General features: G+C 30.6%; 3 protein-coding genes across 5 annotated transcripts in view; all 3 read right to left on the reverse strand.

Annotated features, from left to right (window-relative positions):
- The window catches only part of LOC107436170 (nose resistant to fluoxetine protein 6), a 55,625-nt gene extending 53,269 nt beyond the window's left edge, over positions 1-2,356 (reverse strand). The window contains exon 1 of the mRNA XM_087167646.1: positions 1,969-2,356. Within this exon, the coding sequence (XP_087023772.1) occupies positions 1,969-2,287 (319 nt within the window). The 5' untranslated portion in view covers positions 2,288-2,356. The remainder of the gene's footprint in view (positions 1-1,968) is intronic.
- Positions 2,357-2,977: 621 nt separating this feature from the next.
- Positions 2,978-9,516, reverse strand: LOC147806992 (uncharacterized). The gene is made up of 2 exons (XM_087168735.1): positions 9,032-9,516; positions 2,978-3,047 (listed from the first exon to the last, which is right to left on the reverse strand). Exons 1-2 carry the CDS (start codon positions 9,514-9,516, stop codon positions 2,978-2,980), a joined length of 555 nt encoding a protein of 184 aa, XP_087024861.1.
- A 4,393-nt stretch (positions 9,517-13,909) lies between these two features.
- The window catches only part of LOC122273621 (nose resistant to fluoxetine protein 6), a 55,777-nt gene continuing 49,690 nt past the window's right edge, over positions 13,910-19,996 (reverse strand). For all 3 annotated transcript variants that reach the window (XM_087167649.1, XM_087167647.1, XM_087167648.1), the window contains 2 exons: positions 18,090-18,232; positions 13,910-14,900 (listed from right to left, as the gene is read on the reverse strand). In XM_087167649.1, the coding sequence (XP_087023775.1) occupies positions 14,583-14,900; positions 18,090-18,232 (461 nt within the window). In that variant the 3' untranslated portion in view covers positions 13,910-14,582. The remainder of the gene's footprint in view (positions 14,901-18,089; positions 18,233-19,996) is intronic.

The following is a 19,996-nucleotide window of genomic DNA, read 5'->3' on the forward strand; positions in this document are numbered from 1 at the left end:
CCCCTGAGCCACCACACCTCTGAGGATCACGCAATTATTCAATATCTAAGTGAGCCGTAATGGCTCAGGGGATAGAGAATTTGCCTTCCAATGAAGGGAACCGAGTTCGAATCCCAGGGATGGCTGGTTAATACTAATTCCGCACCCGACTCGATACGACCACAGTACTGACGTAAAATATCCTCAGAGATAGGTTGATAATGAGTTAGAGTTCACTTGCCATGAGGATAACCATCGGAAGCTTTCGTGGTTTTCCTCTCTATGTAACGCAAATGAGAGTTTGTTCGAGCAAAAAGTCCTCCACGAAGGCAAATTTTTCAAAACACTTGATACAGGAGTTCCTTTGTCTTCTGCATTCGGTTCAAAATTACAAGGGTATGAAGTTGAACATTGCTGTCGTAAGCCCAAAATATTGGGTCGGTTGTTCAACGACGGTTATAAAATAAAATATACATCTAAGTTAAAGTAAATTTAGCTTCTACATTTAATGCTTAGGTTAACCTTAAAAGTAAGCATCTCAAAATATATGTCGCTACATATGTCATCCGCGTTTATCATTGATCTTACCTGACGTCACGAATAAAAAGTAATATAATATTACAAACGTGCACTGAACTATTTTTTTGAACAAATAGAGTTGTAAGCTAGAAATCATCTCTGATATTATTTTTTAAATATTTGTAAAGGAAAACTAGAATCTTCTCTATTGAATTTTATAACGATAACGAAGCTAGGCCAATGAGAAAATTCTGCCTTTTAAATTTCTCACCCTAACGATTTAAACGAAATTTTTGAATTGTTTTGAAGATCAGGGGCTAAAAGTATTTCTTTATCCCGCTTCCTAAGTTTCTGATAGCACAAATTGTTAAGAGTTTGTGCTATCGTCCTGACATACAGACATACACACAGGCAAAAAAAAAAATTCTCCTAAACAAAACAATAAACACGTCAAATCTGGAGATTTTGGTTGAATTTGAAGAAGAGCCTCAGAGCTCAAATAAATCTTATTAGGCTAAATTAAGCCTTACCTATTGAAACGCAGTGCTATAAGCGAAAGCAGAGAGCACGCCGCACTTTACTATACTCAATACTCACAGGCAAAAAACTTTTTCGTTTATTATTATAGATAAACAAGTTAATTAATTAACAGGATTTTTATTATAATCTTTCAATTAAATGTATCCAGTCAACATATGCGACTAAAATAATGAAAAATAATTGTAAAAAATGATTAGATTACCTTTTCGTACTATTCCTAAATAATCCCTTCAGCGAAAAAGCAGTCGAGGAAATTTTAGAGTAAAAAAAAGTTAATTAGTAACCAAAGTTAAAAAAACAAAATTTTTAGATGAAATTGAAATGGTAACCAAATAAAGTGATTGGGTTCAAATTAATTCGGGAATCAGACCTTTAAAAAGCAATTTACGTTAATACAGTAAAATACAATATGCTCTTTATTTTTACGATAGCTTATAACATATTTATTCTTACAGAAGTTTGTAAAATGAATAAAAATCTAAAGAAAAAAAAAATAAAGAAATTTCTTAAAAAAATCAACAACATAGTTCATTGATCTTTACTGATAAACTGCATCCTTATAACGTGATAATTATAAAGCACAAATAAAACTAAAATATAAGCTCTAAGTTATAACTGAACCTGTGCAAATTAATGCGTATAATTTTATATATTTTTTTTATTGATTTTTTATTGACAAGTTTTTATTGATTTTGACAAGTTCTTTTATCCAACTTATTCATTTCAGCTTTTTCTTGACCACGCGAGACAATTTTTTTTATTCAGAAATTACAGAATCTGTACGTTTAGAGCTGATGCTTAAGACTACTCACTCACTTGATATTACAGTCGTTTGTTTGCAAAATCCGCTTAGTATTTTACAAAAGATAAAAGATAAATCTAAATAAAAATCGCAGGAAGATAGAAATGGAAGTAAAACTATGTACTTACTTTCTATTGCCCATGGCTTTAAATTAATAACTTCGTTCAAATAAATAACGAGACTATCTTTACACTGATTACTTGTATTGCTATTTAAAAAGTTTTTGAAAAATAGGAAAACAAACGACGCATTATTTAAATCACTTTTTTCAAACTCATCTGTGGCAGGAGAATCTGATTTTTCACAGAAAGTTTTTGCGCCGAGAACACTTGAGAAAGCAGATCTATTTGAGAGGTTCTGACTAACAGAGTTTTGTATAAAACATAAAGAAATTAGTATAAAAATAAAACATTCCAAACATTTACTATTGTGGGAAAGAGTAGACATTATGCAGATATTTAATTGTTCCTAACACTTCTGTCCCTACATTCCTGATTTAACGCTAAAGTTAATTTAAATCCTATAAGGAACATCTTTGTAATATGCTATTTAGTATGCCAAATCTTTTAAAGTTTTACGCCCTTTTTTTGTTTCCTTTTCCTTATGTAAGAATAATTGAGAAATCAACAAAATTATTATTCTTAGTTATTTTTGCTTTATTCAAAGGGATAAAAAATTACTTAAAAAACATTTAGGAGTGTTTTTGTTTAATAGGAGAAGGACACACATATAACGAGGAAAATGGAATATTTTGCGTATTAGTATATTATAAACGCATTAAAGGTTAATCTTTCAACAATTTTTTCCTTTTTTTCCGGATTTAATGAGAGAAATAAATTTCGAAGTGTGAAATAATATCAGTGCTGATGAAAAGACTTATTTTAAGGAATACTACTTAAAATTAATCAGCTTCAAGTACAAAAAAATGGTAGCATCTGCTTTACACTAAGAAGTGTAACAGAACATTCTTTGGGTTAACGCTTAGTGGAGCACCATTTTGGCGTAAAGTAAGTGCCTCCCTTTTCGATAATAAGATGCGCGAAATTTTCTTATAGTGTATAAAAATATTTAGACGAAACATTCAATGTATTACGAATGCATAACAGTAGGACAATGTATCAACAAACAAGTTTAAATTCACCACCAAGTGGATCTATACTGTAAAAACTGTGGTGTAATACCAATCCAAATTTGGTGTTTATAAACTCTAAAAATTATGTGAACGATTACTTTATTTCAAGTTAATAACAAATCTAGCGTTCATACACAATGGCGTAGTTAAATTTTTTGCCGTTTACCACGGTTCACAGTGAACATTACACAGTTACAATTATTTTCTAATTACAATTGCACACAGTTCACAGTTACAATTATGTTATGTTCTCATCACAATTAAGCTCTCATAATTTCCTTTTTATTGATGAATAAAACGTTTAGTTAGGAGAGGAATCATCATTTTTTTCCTACTTACTTCTACGACGGGAAATACGCAATGCGTCACACTTTGATTAAATTTCAAATCATTTCTGGAGTAACTTAATAAGTACTTTATATTGACGGTTCTTTACATTTTTCAATGTGAGGATAAAACTAATCACGGTAAAGCTACAGTAGAATCTCGATCGATTGTTTTTAAAGGGACCATCCATTCATTACGAACGATATATGCTGGAAAACGACCAATGCAGGTCAACTTAAAATATCAAATAGTGATTTGAAAATGAATGGAAAATGATAAGGAAAATTGGATTTAAAAAGAAAGGAAGTAACGGAAATAATTAAATAGTCTAAAAATCTTTAATTGAAATAGTTATGTACAGTCCGCAAAAAAAAAAAACGAATCACCCTGAATAACTTTTGTTCTAATGATCGGATTTTCACGAACTAAGTGTCAATCTTAATGGTTCCTGGGGGTGACTTCAAATATGCTAATTAATTAGTGCTAACTAGTAATTAAGTTACGAAATCAGACACAAAAACGTACTTTCTCCGAATAAACATATATTTTTCTTTGCATATTTGGATTTTTAACCTTCAAAATATAGGGGGTAGCCGCAATCTGGGAAATATGGTCCCCATAGTTTGGTCAGGAGAGCGATCCAAAGTTCGTACCCCTTAATGTTAATTTCACTCTTCACGTTTCTAGTCATATTTTTAAAACTAATAAAGCAATTTAAAGAAAATTGCCCCCACTCATAAAACTCATTTACTCAAAGATAATTTCATGAAAAAATTAATTTTTAATAATTATTAATTAGTTTTTATTATTTAATTAAATTGAGGATGAAAAAATTTTGAATTATAAGGTATGAATTTTTTTATACCATATTAATCTACATATTTTTCAATTGAAAAATCCAAAGTTTCAACTGTTTTTATTTATTAGAAGCTGAGAAAAATTAAAATTAATTATTTTAAGAAAAATAATTTGACGACAATAAAGAAATGGTTAAATGGGGCGATTAATATTAAAATATGATAAACTTGCGAGGAACTTGACTTCGCGCGCGTAGTGTAAAATTTCATTCATATTTTTTTCGCTAATAATCGTTTGCTAATCTTTTTATTTATATTTATTTCTAACTATAAAATACAATGTTTCCTTTTTAGTCGCTTAATAATTTCTTTGCTAATTAGTAAAGAAATTTGAATAAAACATTTTGAATAAAAAACACTTTATTCAAGGAATGTCTAGTTTTATAAAATAGGATATGATATGATCTTCTGATAATATGATTATACACCAGATTGTGCTTATTTAATATGACTATTTTTTATTTTTTGATTTTGTTTTTCAATAACTGATACAATTTCAATAATATACATACGTATGCATAGATTTGGAATAATATATTTATCAATTTCTTGAATATATATCTTATAAATATTAATAAAAATACGTAGTCAACATTTTTTAGTATCTCTCACAACATCGCAAATTTCTCAACATCTTATAGGGTAAATTAACGAATGAAGGAACACTTAAGCTTAGCTTGCCTTTAAGAAAAAATCATAAAAATTTCAAATTTGTAATTTTGGCTAAGTGATGGTGTCGACATATTTGTTATTAAATACAAATTATGTAAAAAAATTTAGATAACTTATATAATATTGTTTTAAGCTTTTGGTGGCTTAAATAATAAGTAGTAAGATAACCAAGTGAAGGAACAGTTCTTACCAGTGAATAAACACTAAATTTTCCAGTGAATGAACAGTTAATTTAGAGAATGTTTGATGCTCGTTAGGAATCCATAGGCCACACAAATGTGTAAAAACAAGATTTTTTTTTGGAATTACAACATATAATCACAGTTAACGAGGAAAATGTTTTTTTTTTCAGTCATGGAATGGAAAGTAAAATATGTTTGAATACATAATTTAAAAAAAAAATGTTTTTCAGTTTTTTTCTCACAGTTTAATAGTCAGTTCTAAATTATGAATGTTTATCACTGCGTAATCATTGTGTAATCCGGTGATGTTTTTATTACTATTATAATTAGATCACTTTTTTGTTTACTCTTTTCCCTATATTTTTTAAGCTTTTTTTAAAATCTTTTTAAGTATTTTTCTTCTCTTCGTCATACTTTCTGCTTTAACTTTTTTTTCCAGCTCTTTCAATCTCTTTAAATTTTCGTTCTTTTTCTGAAGTTAATGCAAAAAAGTAATTTATTTCTTTTTCTTTTGATTTAACCTTCCTCTTTTTTCCAAATTTTTGGCCAATGTAAATGTATCTTCGAAATTTCTTTTGATTTTTCCAGTACCATTTCTAGAATTCCTCACTGGATAATAAATGAGAAAAAGGAGTTTCGAAATTTGAGTAAAATCCATCTCCCATTGACTTATATCTAGTGGATCTTCAGCAGTACTTACCATTTACTTATGGAACCAATTTTTTTTTGCAACTAACAATGCCTCAAGAGGGCTTATCTCAAAATCAGTTTTCAAGATACTTTCATTATCAATGTTAGTTGTATCAGCTTCAGTGCCAAAATTTGATTAACCAAATTTTATTTTTGAAATAAATTCTTCAATATTGAGAAAAGCACAGGCTATTGGATGTTTGGGAGATTAAATTTTTCTGTCAATGTTCCTTTAAAAATTTGCAACATAACTTGTGAGATTTCCTTCTCAAGCTTCTGAAGAATTAGAGCATCGTTACTCTCGAAGCATGTGTTTTGTTAATAAGCTGTCTTGCTCATTAACTCTTGGTGTCTGTCTCACATGCATTTGTTAAAGTAAACGTTTTCTACATCGAATGGAAAAATATCGCATTTCATAAAAGCATTTTAACTTCATCAGTTGATGCCTTAAAATCTTATTTAAAAATAGATGTAAAATTTTCCCGGCATATGTTTTACAATTCTTTTGTTTTCAAGATCTAACGGGAGAGTTCCATGAATTAGGTACTAAACCAGAAAATTTGTTTTGATGAACAAAACTTGCTCAGTTTCAAATTGATATGAGATTTATATCTATCCAGAAGAAGCAAAATAGGGAATTTGATAACATTTTTAATTAGCCATGGGTAGAAACATCTGCAATATATTTGTAAAATGTTGCTGCGGTCATCGTTTCATTTCATGAATCGCTTTTTCCAATGAAATATATAGTAGTGACTGATTCTGTAATATCTCAAAGAATTCTTCAGTAAGGAAAAACTACCAATGGAGGTACTTTTTTCTTTCCTAGGTACTTTAGAATATAAATCCTTAAAATTTTTTGGGCAGAAGATTTTTCCCGTTTAAGGGCAGTATTCAACTCTTGTTTCGTTCGCATTGTAAATGCAATCACTTTCTAAAAGGGTGCCAGGGCTACTTCCCTCCTAAAGATTCTTCTAAAGTTCTTAAAACCAGTATTTCGAATATTATTCTCTAAGGAAAGTTTTGCCTTTTGAAATTATCTTCGCATTGCACTGAGTTATCAGTGGATGTCACCTTAAAAAAACTTCACCCATTTTTCACCTGGATGATTGTCTTTAAATGGATTTTTCCTACCAGTTCCAGTCTGGACATTAAGGACCGCAATAAGATAATAATTTAGCTAATTATTGGCACAAAAACCTGCAAAGAAATTTTCGATTCAAGCTTTTATTATTATATTTATTTGTTATATTTAGTCAGTAAACATAGTTTATCAAGGTGTCTAAGGTATGATGTAATAACTAATCACTACATTTATAAAGATAAATAATAAATAAATTATTATTATAATTCTTTAAATAAATTTAGTAATTAAATTTGCATTTTGAAATGAAATTGTTATAGGAACTATTCATACAACATTTAACTGAATTTTGGATGTCCTCTATACCTCAAAGTTACTTATTATCCATGAAAAATCATATTTCACACATATTGTTCATTCACTGGGAAATCTATTCCCAGTGAAGGAACATGTCTGTTCCCTCACTGGTTAGAAGTTGATTTTTGTATTTTTAACATAATTTTGATGTATAATATGACTAAAGGTACAAGAAAATTAAAATTTTTCTTTTATTTTCATTAACTTGAAAAAATCCCAGTTAAGGAACACTTGTTTATTCATTGGTTTTTCATCGTTTGGTAATCCAGTTAATAAACACCCCCTAATTTCAGTACTTGCTTATGTTATGATGCTCAAAATAAATAAAACGTAACTGCAATAACCATATTTTGAATTCTCTTTTTCACAATGAGAAAAAAAAAACATTATTATATGCAATTAATTGTACTTTAAACGGATAACTACAAACCCTGACCTTATAATTTGTCAAAGAAAGAAGGCGTTGAACAGATACTAACAAATTCAAAACTTTTTCCAGAGAAGACTCTAAGACCAGGTAACTCAGTGCATTGTTAGATGACTTCCTATTGTTAGGTAGTAAGCTATTGTTACCAATCAATCGAAATCAAAACGATTAAAATCGTATTTTTAAAAAATATCTATGAAATGTTCCTTCACTGGGGTGTGTTCCTTCACTTGTTGGTTTACCCTATATCGTCTTAATCTTAAAAGAAATTTCCGGAAGTGTTTCGCAGAACTATTTTACCAACTATTTAATTACAGTTTTAAATTTTTAAAAATCTTATTCTTTACCCTTTTAAGTTTATTATTTCCTCATTGATATACTAATCAATTTTTTTAGTACTTTAATTTAGGTTTTCTTTAAAGTAAAGTTCCTTTCAAAATTATAGTCAAGTTTTTTTTAAAGACTTATATTGCTCCAAGGGATCTACTCAATAATTTCGCTATTTCCAGAATGAAATCTGTTTGATCGAAACATATTATTCCTTGAAAATTAACTTTTATTATTTATCTAAGCTTATTCCATTTATAACGGTATTAAGGTTAAGGATATGCGATGGAAGCCCCGTTTACTATTATACTATAAATGCATTAAATCATGTAGCTTGAATAATTTATTTCAAGCAAATTATTTAATAATTTTAAGCAAATAAAGGTGTAAAAATAAACTCTATCGGAATATTCTGAATGTATACCCTAAAATATATGTAGAATAAACTTTGAAATCGATATATAAAAAATACCTTTTCAAACAACTTCGAGTAGGACAGGAACGCTAACTTGTTTTAAATAGTTGTCCTTGTAACTATTTAATTTCAATTCCTGGTGCTAGGGGACATACCATTTTCACATTCGACTTTTGAAATTTCAATTGTAAACGGAATTTTTTTATGTCCTTGAATTAAAATGTTAAGGTTTGCAGCAAAAAAAATTTTACTGCATTGATTTTTTCACAAAGCAGTGAATTATTAATTTTTTCAATCTAAGAACCTGTGCTTCTAACTTATGTAAAACTTATTTTAATATCGAGTGAAATAATTTAATATGTGTTGTGTTGTTTCTAATCCCCAAGAGGTCCATCCCAATTAGACCAATTCCATAAGTCCAAAACTGTCCAGTAAGTCTAAAAACAGATGAGGTTTTGAAAAAACCCCGTCGATCTTAAAATCGATACAGTTTAGAATATGCTCGGGCGAAGCCTGAGCAGTCCTACATTTAGTGCAAAGTCCAAAAGTCTTTTGCCCCTGAACATACGAGAGACACCTCAAGTGACCACTTGCAAAGCGAGATAAACAAGTCTGCTGGCTTCTAGGTCCCTCAAAAAGCAAGACACTTCCAGGTCGTTTTCTGAAATACCAACTATGCGGAGGAGGAACCCTCCAGAGGTCCATAAACATTTTTTTGCACTCTGAAAAGGCCTCGTTGAAAGTGGAAGGTAGATCTGGCTGTAGAGGTTCCAAAGAAGCATCTTGAGCCAGTGAGTCCGCCATCTCGTTACCTTTAATTCCAACGTGTGATGGAATCCATTGAAAGTGTACTCCAAAGTCCGCAGAGAGTCTGAAGAGCATCCCCAAAATTGTAGCCGCAACCCTGTCTCCAACATTCCTCCAGTTGCTAAGGTGTTGGATTGAAGATTTGCTATCCGTCAGTACCCATATTTGCTTAAAGTCAGGCTCAGCAATATTCTCAACATGTCTCAGGCCATTTTCAATCGCAATAAGCTCAGATCTGAAAACTGAGCAAAATTCAGAATTTCTAATTTTGAGACTCATTGTGTTAGTGGGTGTTTTAATAAAAACCACACTACCTGAATGACCTTCGTCGCTCTTGCTGCCATCTGTGTATAGTTGTAAAGCATCTGATGGTATTTGGCTAAAAGTTTCAAGAGCCATTTGTCTCATAAATTCTGGGTTGTCTTTACTTTTATAGGCCGGGTACAACAGCTCCGTATGGAAATGGATACCTGAAAAATCAGTAACAGGGCTAAAACATGACCTCAAGGAGTGAGGCTCAATTCAGCAGGGATATTGCAAGTCTACAAGATGAATTGAAACAGCCAAAGAGAAGGGACTGTTTCTCTTCAGTCTATGGCTATTTTTCCAATTTTTGAGATTGTAAGAGGTTCTGTTCTGGTCACCAAAACTGATGAGCTTATTGTAGTATTTCTTGAGACTGGAGTTCCTTCTCATGTATAACGGTTGGAGGTCAGATTCAAACAGAACAATTTTATCTGGACAGCTACGCCTCAAACCTGTAATAATTTTTGCAGCACTAATTTGGACTCTTTCTAATCTATTCAGGTTTGTCTCTGAAGCACAGGAATAAATAGGTGCCCCATATTCCAGTATGGGTCTAATAAGTGCAGTGTATGTTAATTTCAAAGTTGTAGCATCTGCTCCCCAGTCTTGCCCAGAAATATATTTTAGGATATTTAACCTCTTTCTACACCTCGATTCCAGCAGTTCGATGTGCTTATTCCCAAGAATCTCCTGGTCCATAATAAAACCCAAATGTTTTGCATTCTTTTCGTAAGGCAAATTTTGACCGTTAAAACTAATAGTAGGTTTATAATTGTATATGTGCCTATTGGTAGTATAAAAACTAACAACAGATTTAGATGAGTTAAAAACCAGTTTGTGTTTTCGAGCAAAGTCACTCACATCTTTTAGAGTGAGGTTGATATTGTCTTCAATAGTCTTAATGTCAGCGCCAGAGTGCCAGAGGACGACATCATCGGCGAAAATACCAACATTACATCTCTTAGATATCACCTTTTCGATGCCAGCAAAAAATAGGCAAAAGAGAAGGGGCCCCAAGACGGAACCCTAGGGGACTCCCTGGCCGAGTCTAAAATTTCTTGAGAGGGTCTGATTGAATTTAACTCTGATGGTTCTGGCCCTTAAATAATCAGAAATCCAAGGGAGAGCGTTACCTCTAATTCTAAAGTCATCAAAAAGCTTGATCATTAGCTTATTTCGCCACACTCGGTCAAAAGCCTTTGTTAAATCCAAGAATGCAGCCACAGTATGATTAGTGGGCCGCATGTTCTGAGCGTCTCTTACACTCTGGCAAAAATATAAGATTTGGTCAATCGTACTATGGCCTTTTCTAAAACCGTACTGCTCTTTTGGGAGCAAGTCGTTTGTTTCGAGATAAAAAATAAGCCTATTTAATACCATTTTCTCCATTATTTTACACGGGATGCTAGTCAAGGAGATGAGACGATAACTCTCAGGAGATCCAGCATCTTTGTCCATCTTCCTTATTGGGATGACAATCGCCTTTTTCCAGTCAAGTGGTATACGACCTCTTTTCCATGACTGATTAATTATATCCAATAATTTGAGTTTGCCATTTGGTCCAAGATGCAGAATCATATGAGCATGAATGTTATCGGGACCAGGGGATCTCTTTGGATTGACATCACTCAAAACAGAGTCAAGTTCATGCATAGTAAAAGCAGTAATAAAGATTTAATATGTTGTGTAACTAAATGGATAATCCCAAGAAACTGAATCGAAAATATAAAAACTTCATTGATTTAAAAAAATAATAGATAATAGTAAAAATAGACATGTTTTGAGCGTAGAATAATAAAAGTAACAAGTTATTCAAACCTGACAAGTCTTGAGAATGGACGATTATATTTGAACGCTCGAAACTTGTCGACTTTTAGTACCCTCTTCATATGTTTTGATGCCAGTTGACTTTTTATTGTCAATTATACTGTTTTACAGTTGAGTCTTGATCATTATTTTGATAAGGATTTTACACTCGTTAAAGTAAACATATGCATTTTAATATTTTAACAGGATTCATGTGGTCTTTAAAAACGTAAGAGCATCAATATTGTAAAAGTTATATTTAACTTAAAAATTAAAATTTTGTGACCAGATATTTTCAGTTAATGAAATTAAATATTTTATCTTTTAAGTTTTTGTGCCCCTATTTCAGTATCTTAAATATCTTACAAGCTCTGTTTAGAAAGAGAGTATCAGATATACATAAGGGAAACAAAAATAATCATAGGAGCAGTATTTGGTGGTAAATGTAGCTTATCGTAATTGAAGAATATGCTGTGCGACACTTAATGGTGAATTTGAGAACGTAAGTTTCAGAATGTATCGAAACATGAGGATGCTATTTTCTAATCATCTTTATCCAAAGAAAACCATGTAACCTAAATATCTAGCAGAATGAAGTGATTTTTTAAACAATTAATCATACAATATGAAACATATTATTTCAGTATCTTATTCTTAAACATAACATATTTCAATGTTTTTAAAATGCCACAAAACATTCAGCAATTCCTTGAGTTATAGAAAAAAGAAATATCGTAAATTATAGAAAACTCTGTGAATGTGCATTAGAATTACTATACAATCTACATTTTATTTTTCAAGCACTTTTTCATCCTTCAAAAATGATAATCCCTAAAGTTTTGTATATAGCTATAATAAGTTATGTTAATTTGATTTTAGTATGAAATCCTCGAATAAATATAGCAAAAACAACATAATCTAAATAATATCAGATGAAAAGTTCATGTGTTTAAATACTAAAAACTCAGAACGTAATAAATAATTTATAAATCGATTCAAATTTTCTTTTCAAAGGGGATTAAAAAAAAATTTTTTTTTTTGCTTTTTGGGCAGAAATCAGCTTAAAAATTGTCTATTGCCTAGAAACTTCGAGATATTTTCTATTAATAATTAATAAAACCTCTTAAAGCAATCACAGAACTTTATTTCAATTTTTTTACGGTCAGATTTTGGTTGCTTAGCAAACTAGTAAAATTAAGCATTCCTCTTTTGAATTAGTCAATGGGTTATCTTAAAATATTCATTTGCGCAGGCGACTTTTTTTGGCTGTTTTCTGGACTATCGCCAAATATATAAACCTTTATTGCTACCCAATTTACCACCCAATTTTTTTAAAATTTTGTCTACCCCCCCTAATTCAAGTGTCTAGATTCCAAATATGTAAAAAAAAATATATGTTTATTCAGAGAAAGTACGTTTTTGTGTCTGATTTCGTAACTTAATTAATAGTTAGCACTAATTAATTAGCATATTTGAGGTCACCCCCAGAAACCATTAAGATTGATACTTAGTTTGTGAAAATCCGATGATTAGAAAGAAAGTTATTCAGGGTGATATCTTTTTTTTTTGCGGACTGTACATGCGTGTGAAACTAAAATGTCTGAACATATGCACTAGATAAAATCATATGTGTATACATTTTAGTTACATTTATTTGTACGTATACAAATACGTACAAAATGCAGTACATGTTAATACGTGCAAAAATCTACTATCTACTGTAAAATATAATCATTTATAGGAATACAATAGTCTTGTAATCGTGTATTTAGATTACATGTAATCATAATTACATGTAATCAAATTACATGTAATCATGATTACATGTAATCTTATATTTTGATTACTTGTAATCATAATTACTCGTAATCGTTTTTGTTGTGATTACTTGCAATCGCAATTACTTGGCATCATGATTACAAGTAATTGATTACTGTAATCAAAATTGTAATCATGATTACAGCTGTAATCAAAATTTTTTGAAAGTTGTAATCATGATTACAAGTAATTGATTACTGTAATCGACTATGTAATCATGATTACAGCTGTAATCAAACTTTGTAATCACGATTACAAGTAATTGATTACTGTAATCAATATTGTAATCATGATTACAGCTGTAATCAAAATTTTTGAAAATTGTAATCATGATTACAAGTAATTGATTACTGTAATCAAAAAATGTAATCGATTACATTTTTGGCCAACTCTGGTATAAGTAAATAAAATATAGAAATTTATTCCTTGAATACAAAGAGTGGGTATAGTATTAGAGAGGCAAGATGAAATAGAAGAACTAGTATGAACAACTCTGCGAATTTTTCTATCTCAATGAGGTTAATTCGAACCAAATTGGTAAACAAAACGTGATTTTTGCAATTGATTTAACTAAGAGATACTGGGTTGCAAAGCTGAAAAAAAGTATGAAGTCACTGAAAGTGATAAATCGCATTCTGATGGGTGAAAAGTAGTGATACTTTTTACCCATCATTAAAATAGGTTAAGTGACGCATTACGAAATTTTGCATTTTACTTTGCAAATGACTTCATTTACTATTTTAGAGTATTCGCAACATTGAAAAATTTAAAATGTAAAAATAACTTGTTTTAATACTATTTAAATTTCTAATATTTGAGAAAAAATAAAAGGAAAGAAGAATACGAAAAGAAGTTGCATCAATCAAGTAGTTGATAAATGTTTAATGCATTTCGAATCGTATTTTTACAAAGAGGCCAAACAAATTTTTGTCGAATTCCATTCCTGCAAAGTTTTCTTCTTCTGTGTATCTACATATATCTCTGGTCCAGCATAAAACTCTTAAACTACATAGTTCACCACAAAGCCGACTTACTTCTATATTGTAGTTGCTGAAGGCAACAAGGTCTTTTTCTTTTACACTCACAACATCGCACAAAAAAACGTCTTGTCGCTATTGACAACAAACGGACGATTTAAATCAGGTTTGAAGGAAAAACAACTTTTATGTGGCATTGGTTTGAATTTCTCTAAAAGTACATTATTTTATAGTGTGTTTTGCGTCTTATATAATCTTTTTGTAATAAATCTACAATCATAGAAATTCTATGCCAATATTCAAGGTAAATTTTTTAAGTCAGCCATTAGCCAATGTAAATGTATAAAGAAAGCATATATTTACAAAAAATGTCATTTCGTAATGTTAAAACTGTTCTAACATCATGAAGTATTTTATTTTGAAAAATTTTATTTTAATAAAATTTTTCACCCGTTTAGAGAATTAACGGATGCTTTTTAGTTTTTTTTCTGAGCTGAATATTTGCAATACAGAAATTAAAATGGTTGTACATTAGTGATTTTATGTTCTATTTTTAATTTAATACCCTAACCAGTTTCCGATTTGAGCTCTCGCATAGGGCGGTGTTGAACTTGTAGCTCTTTCCTTCAATGGATCATTAGTTTCATTGAAAGGTTCCTCCAGTGGGCCATTGGATGGTTTTGAACCTTTAGCTTTTTCCTTTAATGGATCATAAATTTTATTGAAAGGTTCTTCCCTTCTGCCATTGTGTGGTGTTGAAACTCTAAAATTTTTCGTCAATAGACTTATAATTTTATTAAAAGGAATTTCTATTATGATGTACAAGAGGAAGCCCGCGAATATTGAGAATAGAAAAAAAAATATGAATTCTCCAATCTGAAAAAGAAAAAAAAATACAATTTATAAATATGGGAACAATATGAAGTCCGAGTTAATCGTTTTGAATAAATTGAACTAATAAATCATATAAAGATAAGAATTCAGTTTTGTACGATGTCCTATTATTATCTTAAATAAATATTTTTTATGAGTTAATTTATGAGTAAGTAAAAAGCAGTGAAATAGCTTTTACTGATATTTTTTTTTTAAAAACCAAAATACATAATTTTAAAAAAGTTAGTGCCTATAAATTTGAAACTTTTATTTATCTAATAAATCATTCTATAAAGTGAGATCATAAGACTTTATTTAGAATTTTTTTTTCTTTATTTTGTAGTGAATCGCATTTGCGAGCTAATGAAAAAAGTTAGATTTGAATATCCTAAAAATTTTAAAAGTTTCATGCTATTTTCAAAGTAGTTCTTGCACTTTTTAAAGCAATGTTCAAAATGATCAGGGGTTTTCCATAAATTTCATTTCGTATCATAATGCAAAATTAATAACAAATGATCATACCTTACAATAATAGTCCGGAAATCGATATGTGATGGTATAAGGAAAGAAAACATACTTTTACATATCAAAATTGGGCAATGATCCCCAATTTTGGGAAACCCCTGATCGTTATGAGCTTTCTTTAAAAAAATAGAAAAACTACTTAGAAAATTACTTGAAACGTTTTAAATTTTCAAGATATTCAATTCAAACCTTTTTATTGGTTCCCAAATACGATTTACTACATTATATAAAAATGTCCATATCTCCATAAATATTTACTCTAGTTTTACGCAATTTTATGCGATTGTTAAAAATGACAACTTAAGTAATCGATACAAGTTACAAGCTTATTGATTGATTTTCTCAGCATAGGGTGTTCAAAAATACTTATTTTCTTCTGGACATGGAAGACTTCTAAAACGTTAATTTATTTAAATATGGGCCTATACCCATATAAATAAGAAACTTCCCCATTTTTGTTTAGGAAATGAAATAACTCAATATCTATTTTTTTTTATAGATTATAATCATATCAGAATAATTCAAACGCCGTTTTTTTACAATTTAAGTTTTTTGGTTGTTTATTTATGACTCAACAAATTAATGTCACAAGGGTAGCAGAAACATCTAAAAGTCTGCATCTTGTGAAAGCCATTTAAATCCTTTTTTCAAACTAGTTATTTTCAGAATTAGTAAAGTAAGACATATTTTAAACTAAAAGTTGTATTCATATAATACGTAGTAAATGCCCTGGAATATTGTCACAATTACAATTGACAGTGTCATAAAGGTAACACACGAAATATTGTGTTTATATAAGGCATAGGTAAGGATCTGGAATGTTGTCGCAAGTATTACAATTAACAGTTTCGTAAGAATAACACACCAAATATTGTATTTATGTAATACATAGAATAGGTCCTGGAACATTTTCAGAAGAATAACAATTGCCAGTGATCCAAGATCAACTCACCAAAATATTGCATTTATATTAAACATAGTAAAGGCCCTGGAATATTGTCACAGGTAAAATTGGCAGTGTCAAAGTGTAATACACCAGATGTTGTATTTGTATAATACACTGGTGAAATAAATTAAGAGAATTTGCATATTTTATCGAATTTCATAAGAGGAACGGAACTGAATGTAAAACCACTGTTTCTAGACAAGAATACAAATCTTGTACATCAAATGCGTAAGCGTACATGTGTAAGTAGGAGAAGCCAGTAAAGAAACAGGCTTTATAAGTGTGCGTAAGTTAATACACATTTCGTTCGCAAGCGCACATCCATGAATTTCTCGGTGTTACTTTGCAGCAATAGGTTAAATTCAAATTGTAACAGTAAAAATGAGCAACCTCGAACTTTCAGATGATGGAAAGAGGTGGCGAATTGTGGGGAGGATAAAAGCAAGTCAATCTCAGATTTCTAGAGAGTGCAATTCAACACCCAGCGTCATATGAAACTTTTGGAAACAGTTCCAGGACTCTGGATTCATCGAGAGAAAGCCTGGGCAAGGTCGTCCAAGAGCCACAATTTCCAGAGAATATCGCTATTTGTCCAATATAGCGAGATGTAACAAAGGGACTACAGCTTCTCAGCTCTCTCGTGACTTGTATGCAGCCACATGATCCCGTGTGTATCAAGGGCGACTGTTTCCAAACGATTTCGTGAGAGAGAAGACCTGCTGTTTGCGTCCTGCTCACTTCTACGAATAGGAGAGTCCGTTCAGTATGGTTCAGAGAGCTTTGAGATTGGAGTGTGGATCAATGGGCGACCGTTTTCTTTACTGATGAGTCCCGGTTCAGCTTAAACACCGATTCTCGCCGTACGTTCGTATGGAGAAAACCAGGGATCCACTACCTACCCTCTAAAGTTTGTGAAATCGACCATTATGGCGGAGCAGATTTAACGGTCTAAGCAGGAATCATGTTGGATGGCCGCTCACCTCTCCATGTCTTTGACAGAGGTTCTGTGACTGGTATGAGGTATAGGGATGAGGTCTTGAAGCCCTACGTTTGCTTTTTAAGGAGTGCAGTTGGCCCTGAGTTCATTTTAATGGACGATAACGCTAGGCCAGATATAGCTCTTCTGGTCAACACGGATTTCTAGAGTGTGAGGATATTCGCCGGCTCTCTCTCTCTCTCTCTCTCTCTATATATATATATATATATATATATATAGAGAGAGAGAGAGAGAGATGGATATATAGATATAGTTTCAAGTCTGTTAGATCAAGTTTAGTCTATCCAGCTCTCTCTATGTTATTCTGAAAATGGAGCAACATGTCAATATGAAAAAAGCCATAATTTTGAAACAAAAAATGAGAAGAGTTTGTGGTATAGTTTTTAATATTTAAAAACTTACGCCAATAAATCATGATCTGAACTCATTAAAAATGGCAAAAAAAGAGAATATGTCATTGGTTTTGATAATTTTCATCTGGGTGGAAATACGTCAAAAAAAATTTTTTTCTCCATAAAGTTTAACTTTAAAATATTTAAGTTATTTGTCCGTTCTACAACCCAGATAATTCTTGCGGCGAGAATACAGTTTAAATTATATTTTCCTTCAAGTGTGTAAGGCACCTTAAATTGAGGCTTTTTTATTTTCCTTGGGGAAAGAGAATTCAAAAACCATGTCAAAAGATTTACGCATTTTCTGGAGCGAAAATATAAAACAAACTTACTTGGGAAATTCTATCCATGTAGCGTCTTTCAGCATTAATAGCATCCCTAAATATCAAATATAAAGGGTGCACTATGTAAATGGTATAACTTATACGACTTAGTGGAAGGAATGCCTTCGAAGAAAGTATTTTGTTGACAACACCTATAAATAATATTTATAAAAGGTAGATTAATTTGTTTTGTACAGTGCGACAAAACAAAACAAAAAGAAAGTATCCAAAAAATTCTGAATAAGAAATTCGGAATAATTGAAAATTAATTAAAACTTGTACAAATAAATGAAATTGGCCTCTAGTATATTTTTCAAATTAATTTTAATACGTTTGCATCTCAATTTAAGGTAACAATTGCTAATAATAATAGATAAATGTCCAATTGCTAATAAAAATAGATAAAAATCCCTTTTAAAGACAATTTAAAAGTTTTCCATTATCTTTAGCTTAGAATTTACTTAAAAAGTGATTTTGATTCTTTTTTATTTTAGTCAAACCACCTTTACCGCGTTAAAAGAATGTTTTTTTAAAATTAAATTAAATTTTCAATATATTGTTTTAGTTGCTGCGATTCAGATGGCCTACTTACTGCGCTGTACTTAATATTTTTAAAAACCAAATTTCTTTATCTAAAATTAATAAAGCATTTTTCAATTTTTCAGCACAATGCAACGAGAATACACTTGAATGGCATCCTTCTATGAACGAAAAATAATTAATTTGCTTGGTCACGAGTAAAACGTCTAAAATCCACCATTTGAAAATTTTTTACGAACTAAGTAACATCTCTGTTCCATTGAAAATACAACTGCAAATAAAAAAACTTTTTGGAAGGAAAGATATAGTGAGAATTAAACATGTATAATTTATTGTGAAATATTAATTTGAAAAATTTCAATATAAAGTATTCCTAATGGGACAAATTCGCAACGTGAGGGATATTTGCAAATTTTATTAAAATGAATTTTCTACAAAATGCCAGAACCAATATAAATGCATTAATACATAAACTTTCGAACTATGTTAAAAAATTGTGAGCACTGCGCCTCTTCCATTGTGGGTGTTCAATTTTACATTTAATTTTGTTCTGTTGCGATGAAGTTATAAGACTTAAGTGCAACAGCAAAAAGTTCGACGGCGTGTCAAAAAATGTTTAGGAAATACGACAGAAAAAAATCTCCAATCGATTGTTAGTTTGAGCATTATTAACTGGTAAACTTGTAGTAAAAAATATCCAGAGAGAAGCTCCATAGCCCGTAGAAATATAACATGCCGAAATTGCCATACTTGCTTATAAATATAGCACCATGCTTCTTTGTTCTAATTTGTTCGAAAATCACTGCAATATTAAATGCTTTTTTTTTGCTATTCTCCCACACTTTTTTAAGACTTAAAAATTTGAAATTATTATAACGTGTAGAAAAGTGTATAAGGTACAGGACAGGCGAATTTCAATTTGTTCGAAAGTCATTGTAATTATAAGTATTTTTTTTCGCCATTTTTTTCACGCTTTTTTTACGTTACATTTAGAAGAGTTGCGGAAAAACTATTGGACTTAAAAACTTGGAATCACATTGGGACTAAAAGAATGCACAGAAGAGACAGAAAAAATTAACATTGGATCATTAGTTCGAGAATTGTGAACTGCGAAACGCGCACGTAAAAAATACGAAACGGCCGATCTACATCCCGTAAAATTTGCGACGGAATTAAAATGTTTCGTTATGAAGGAAATCTTTCCATTTTTGAACTTTGCATAATTTTTTTTTCTTTTGAAATACCAGTTTGTTTAAAAGTTATTGCTGTTTTAAGTGCTTTATTTATTATAATTTTTTTTTAATTTCAAAAATGTCTATTTATCCATTCTAGAAAATTTTTTTTTGACTTTATTCTCAGATGTTCAATTAATAAGC

Source organism: Parasteatoda tepidariorum, chromosome 7 (assembly GCF_982258835.1).
Source record: "Parasteatoda tepidariorum strain Cologne lab strain chromosome 7, Ptep-v5.0, whole genome shotgun sequence".
Lineage (NCBI taxonomy): Eukaryota > Metazoa > Arthropoda > Arachnida > Araneae > Theridiidae > Parasteatoda > Parasteatoda tepidariorum.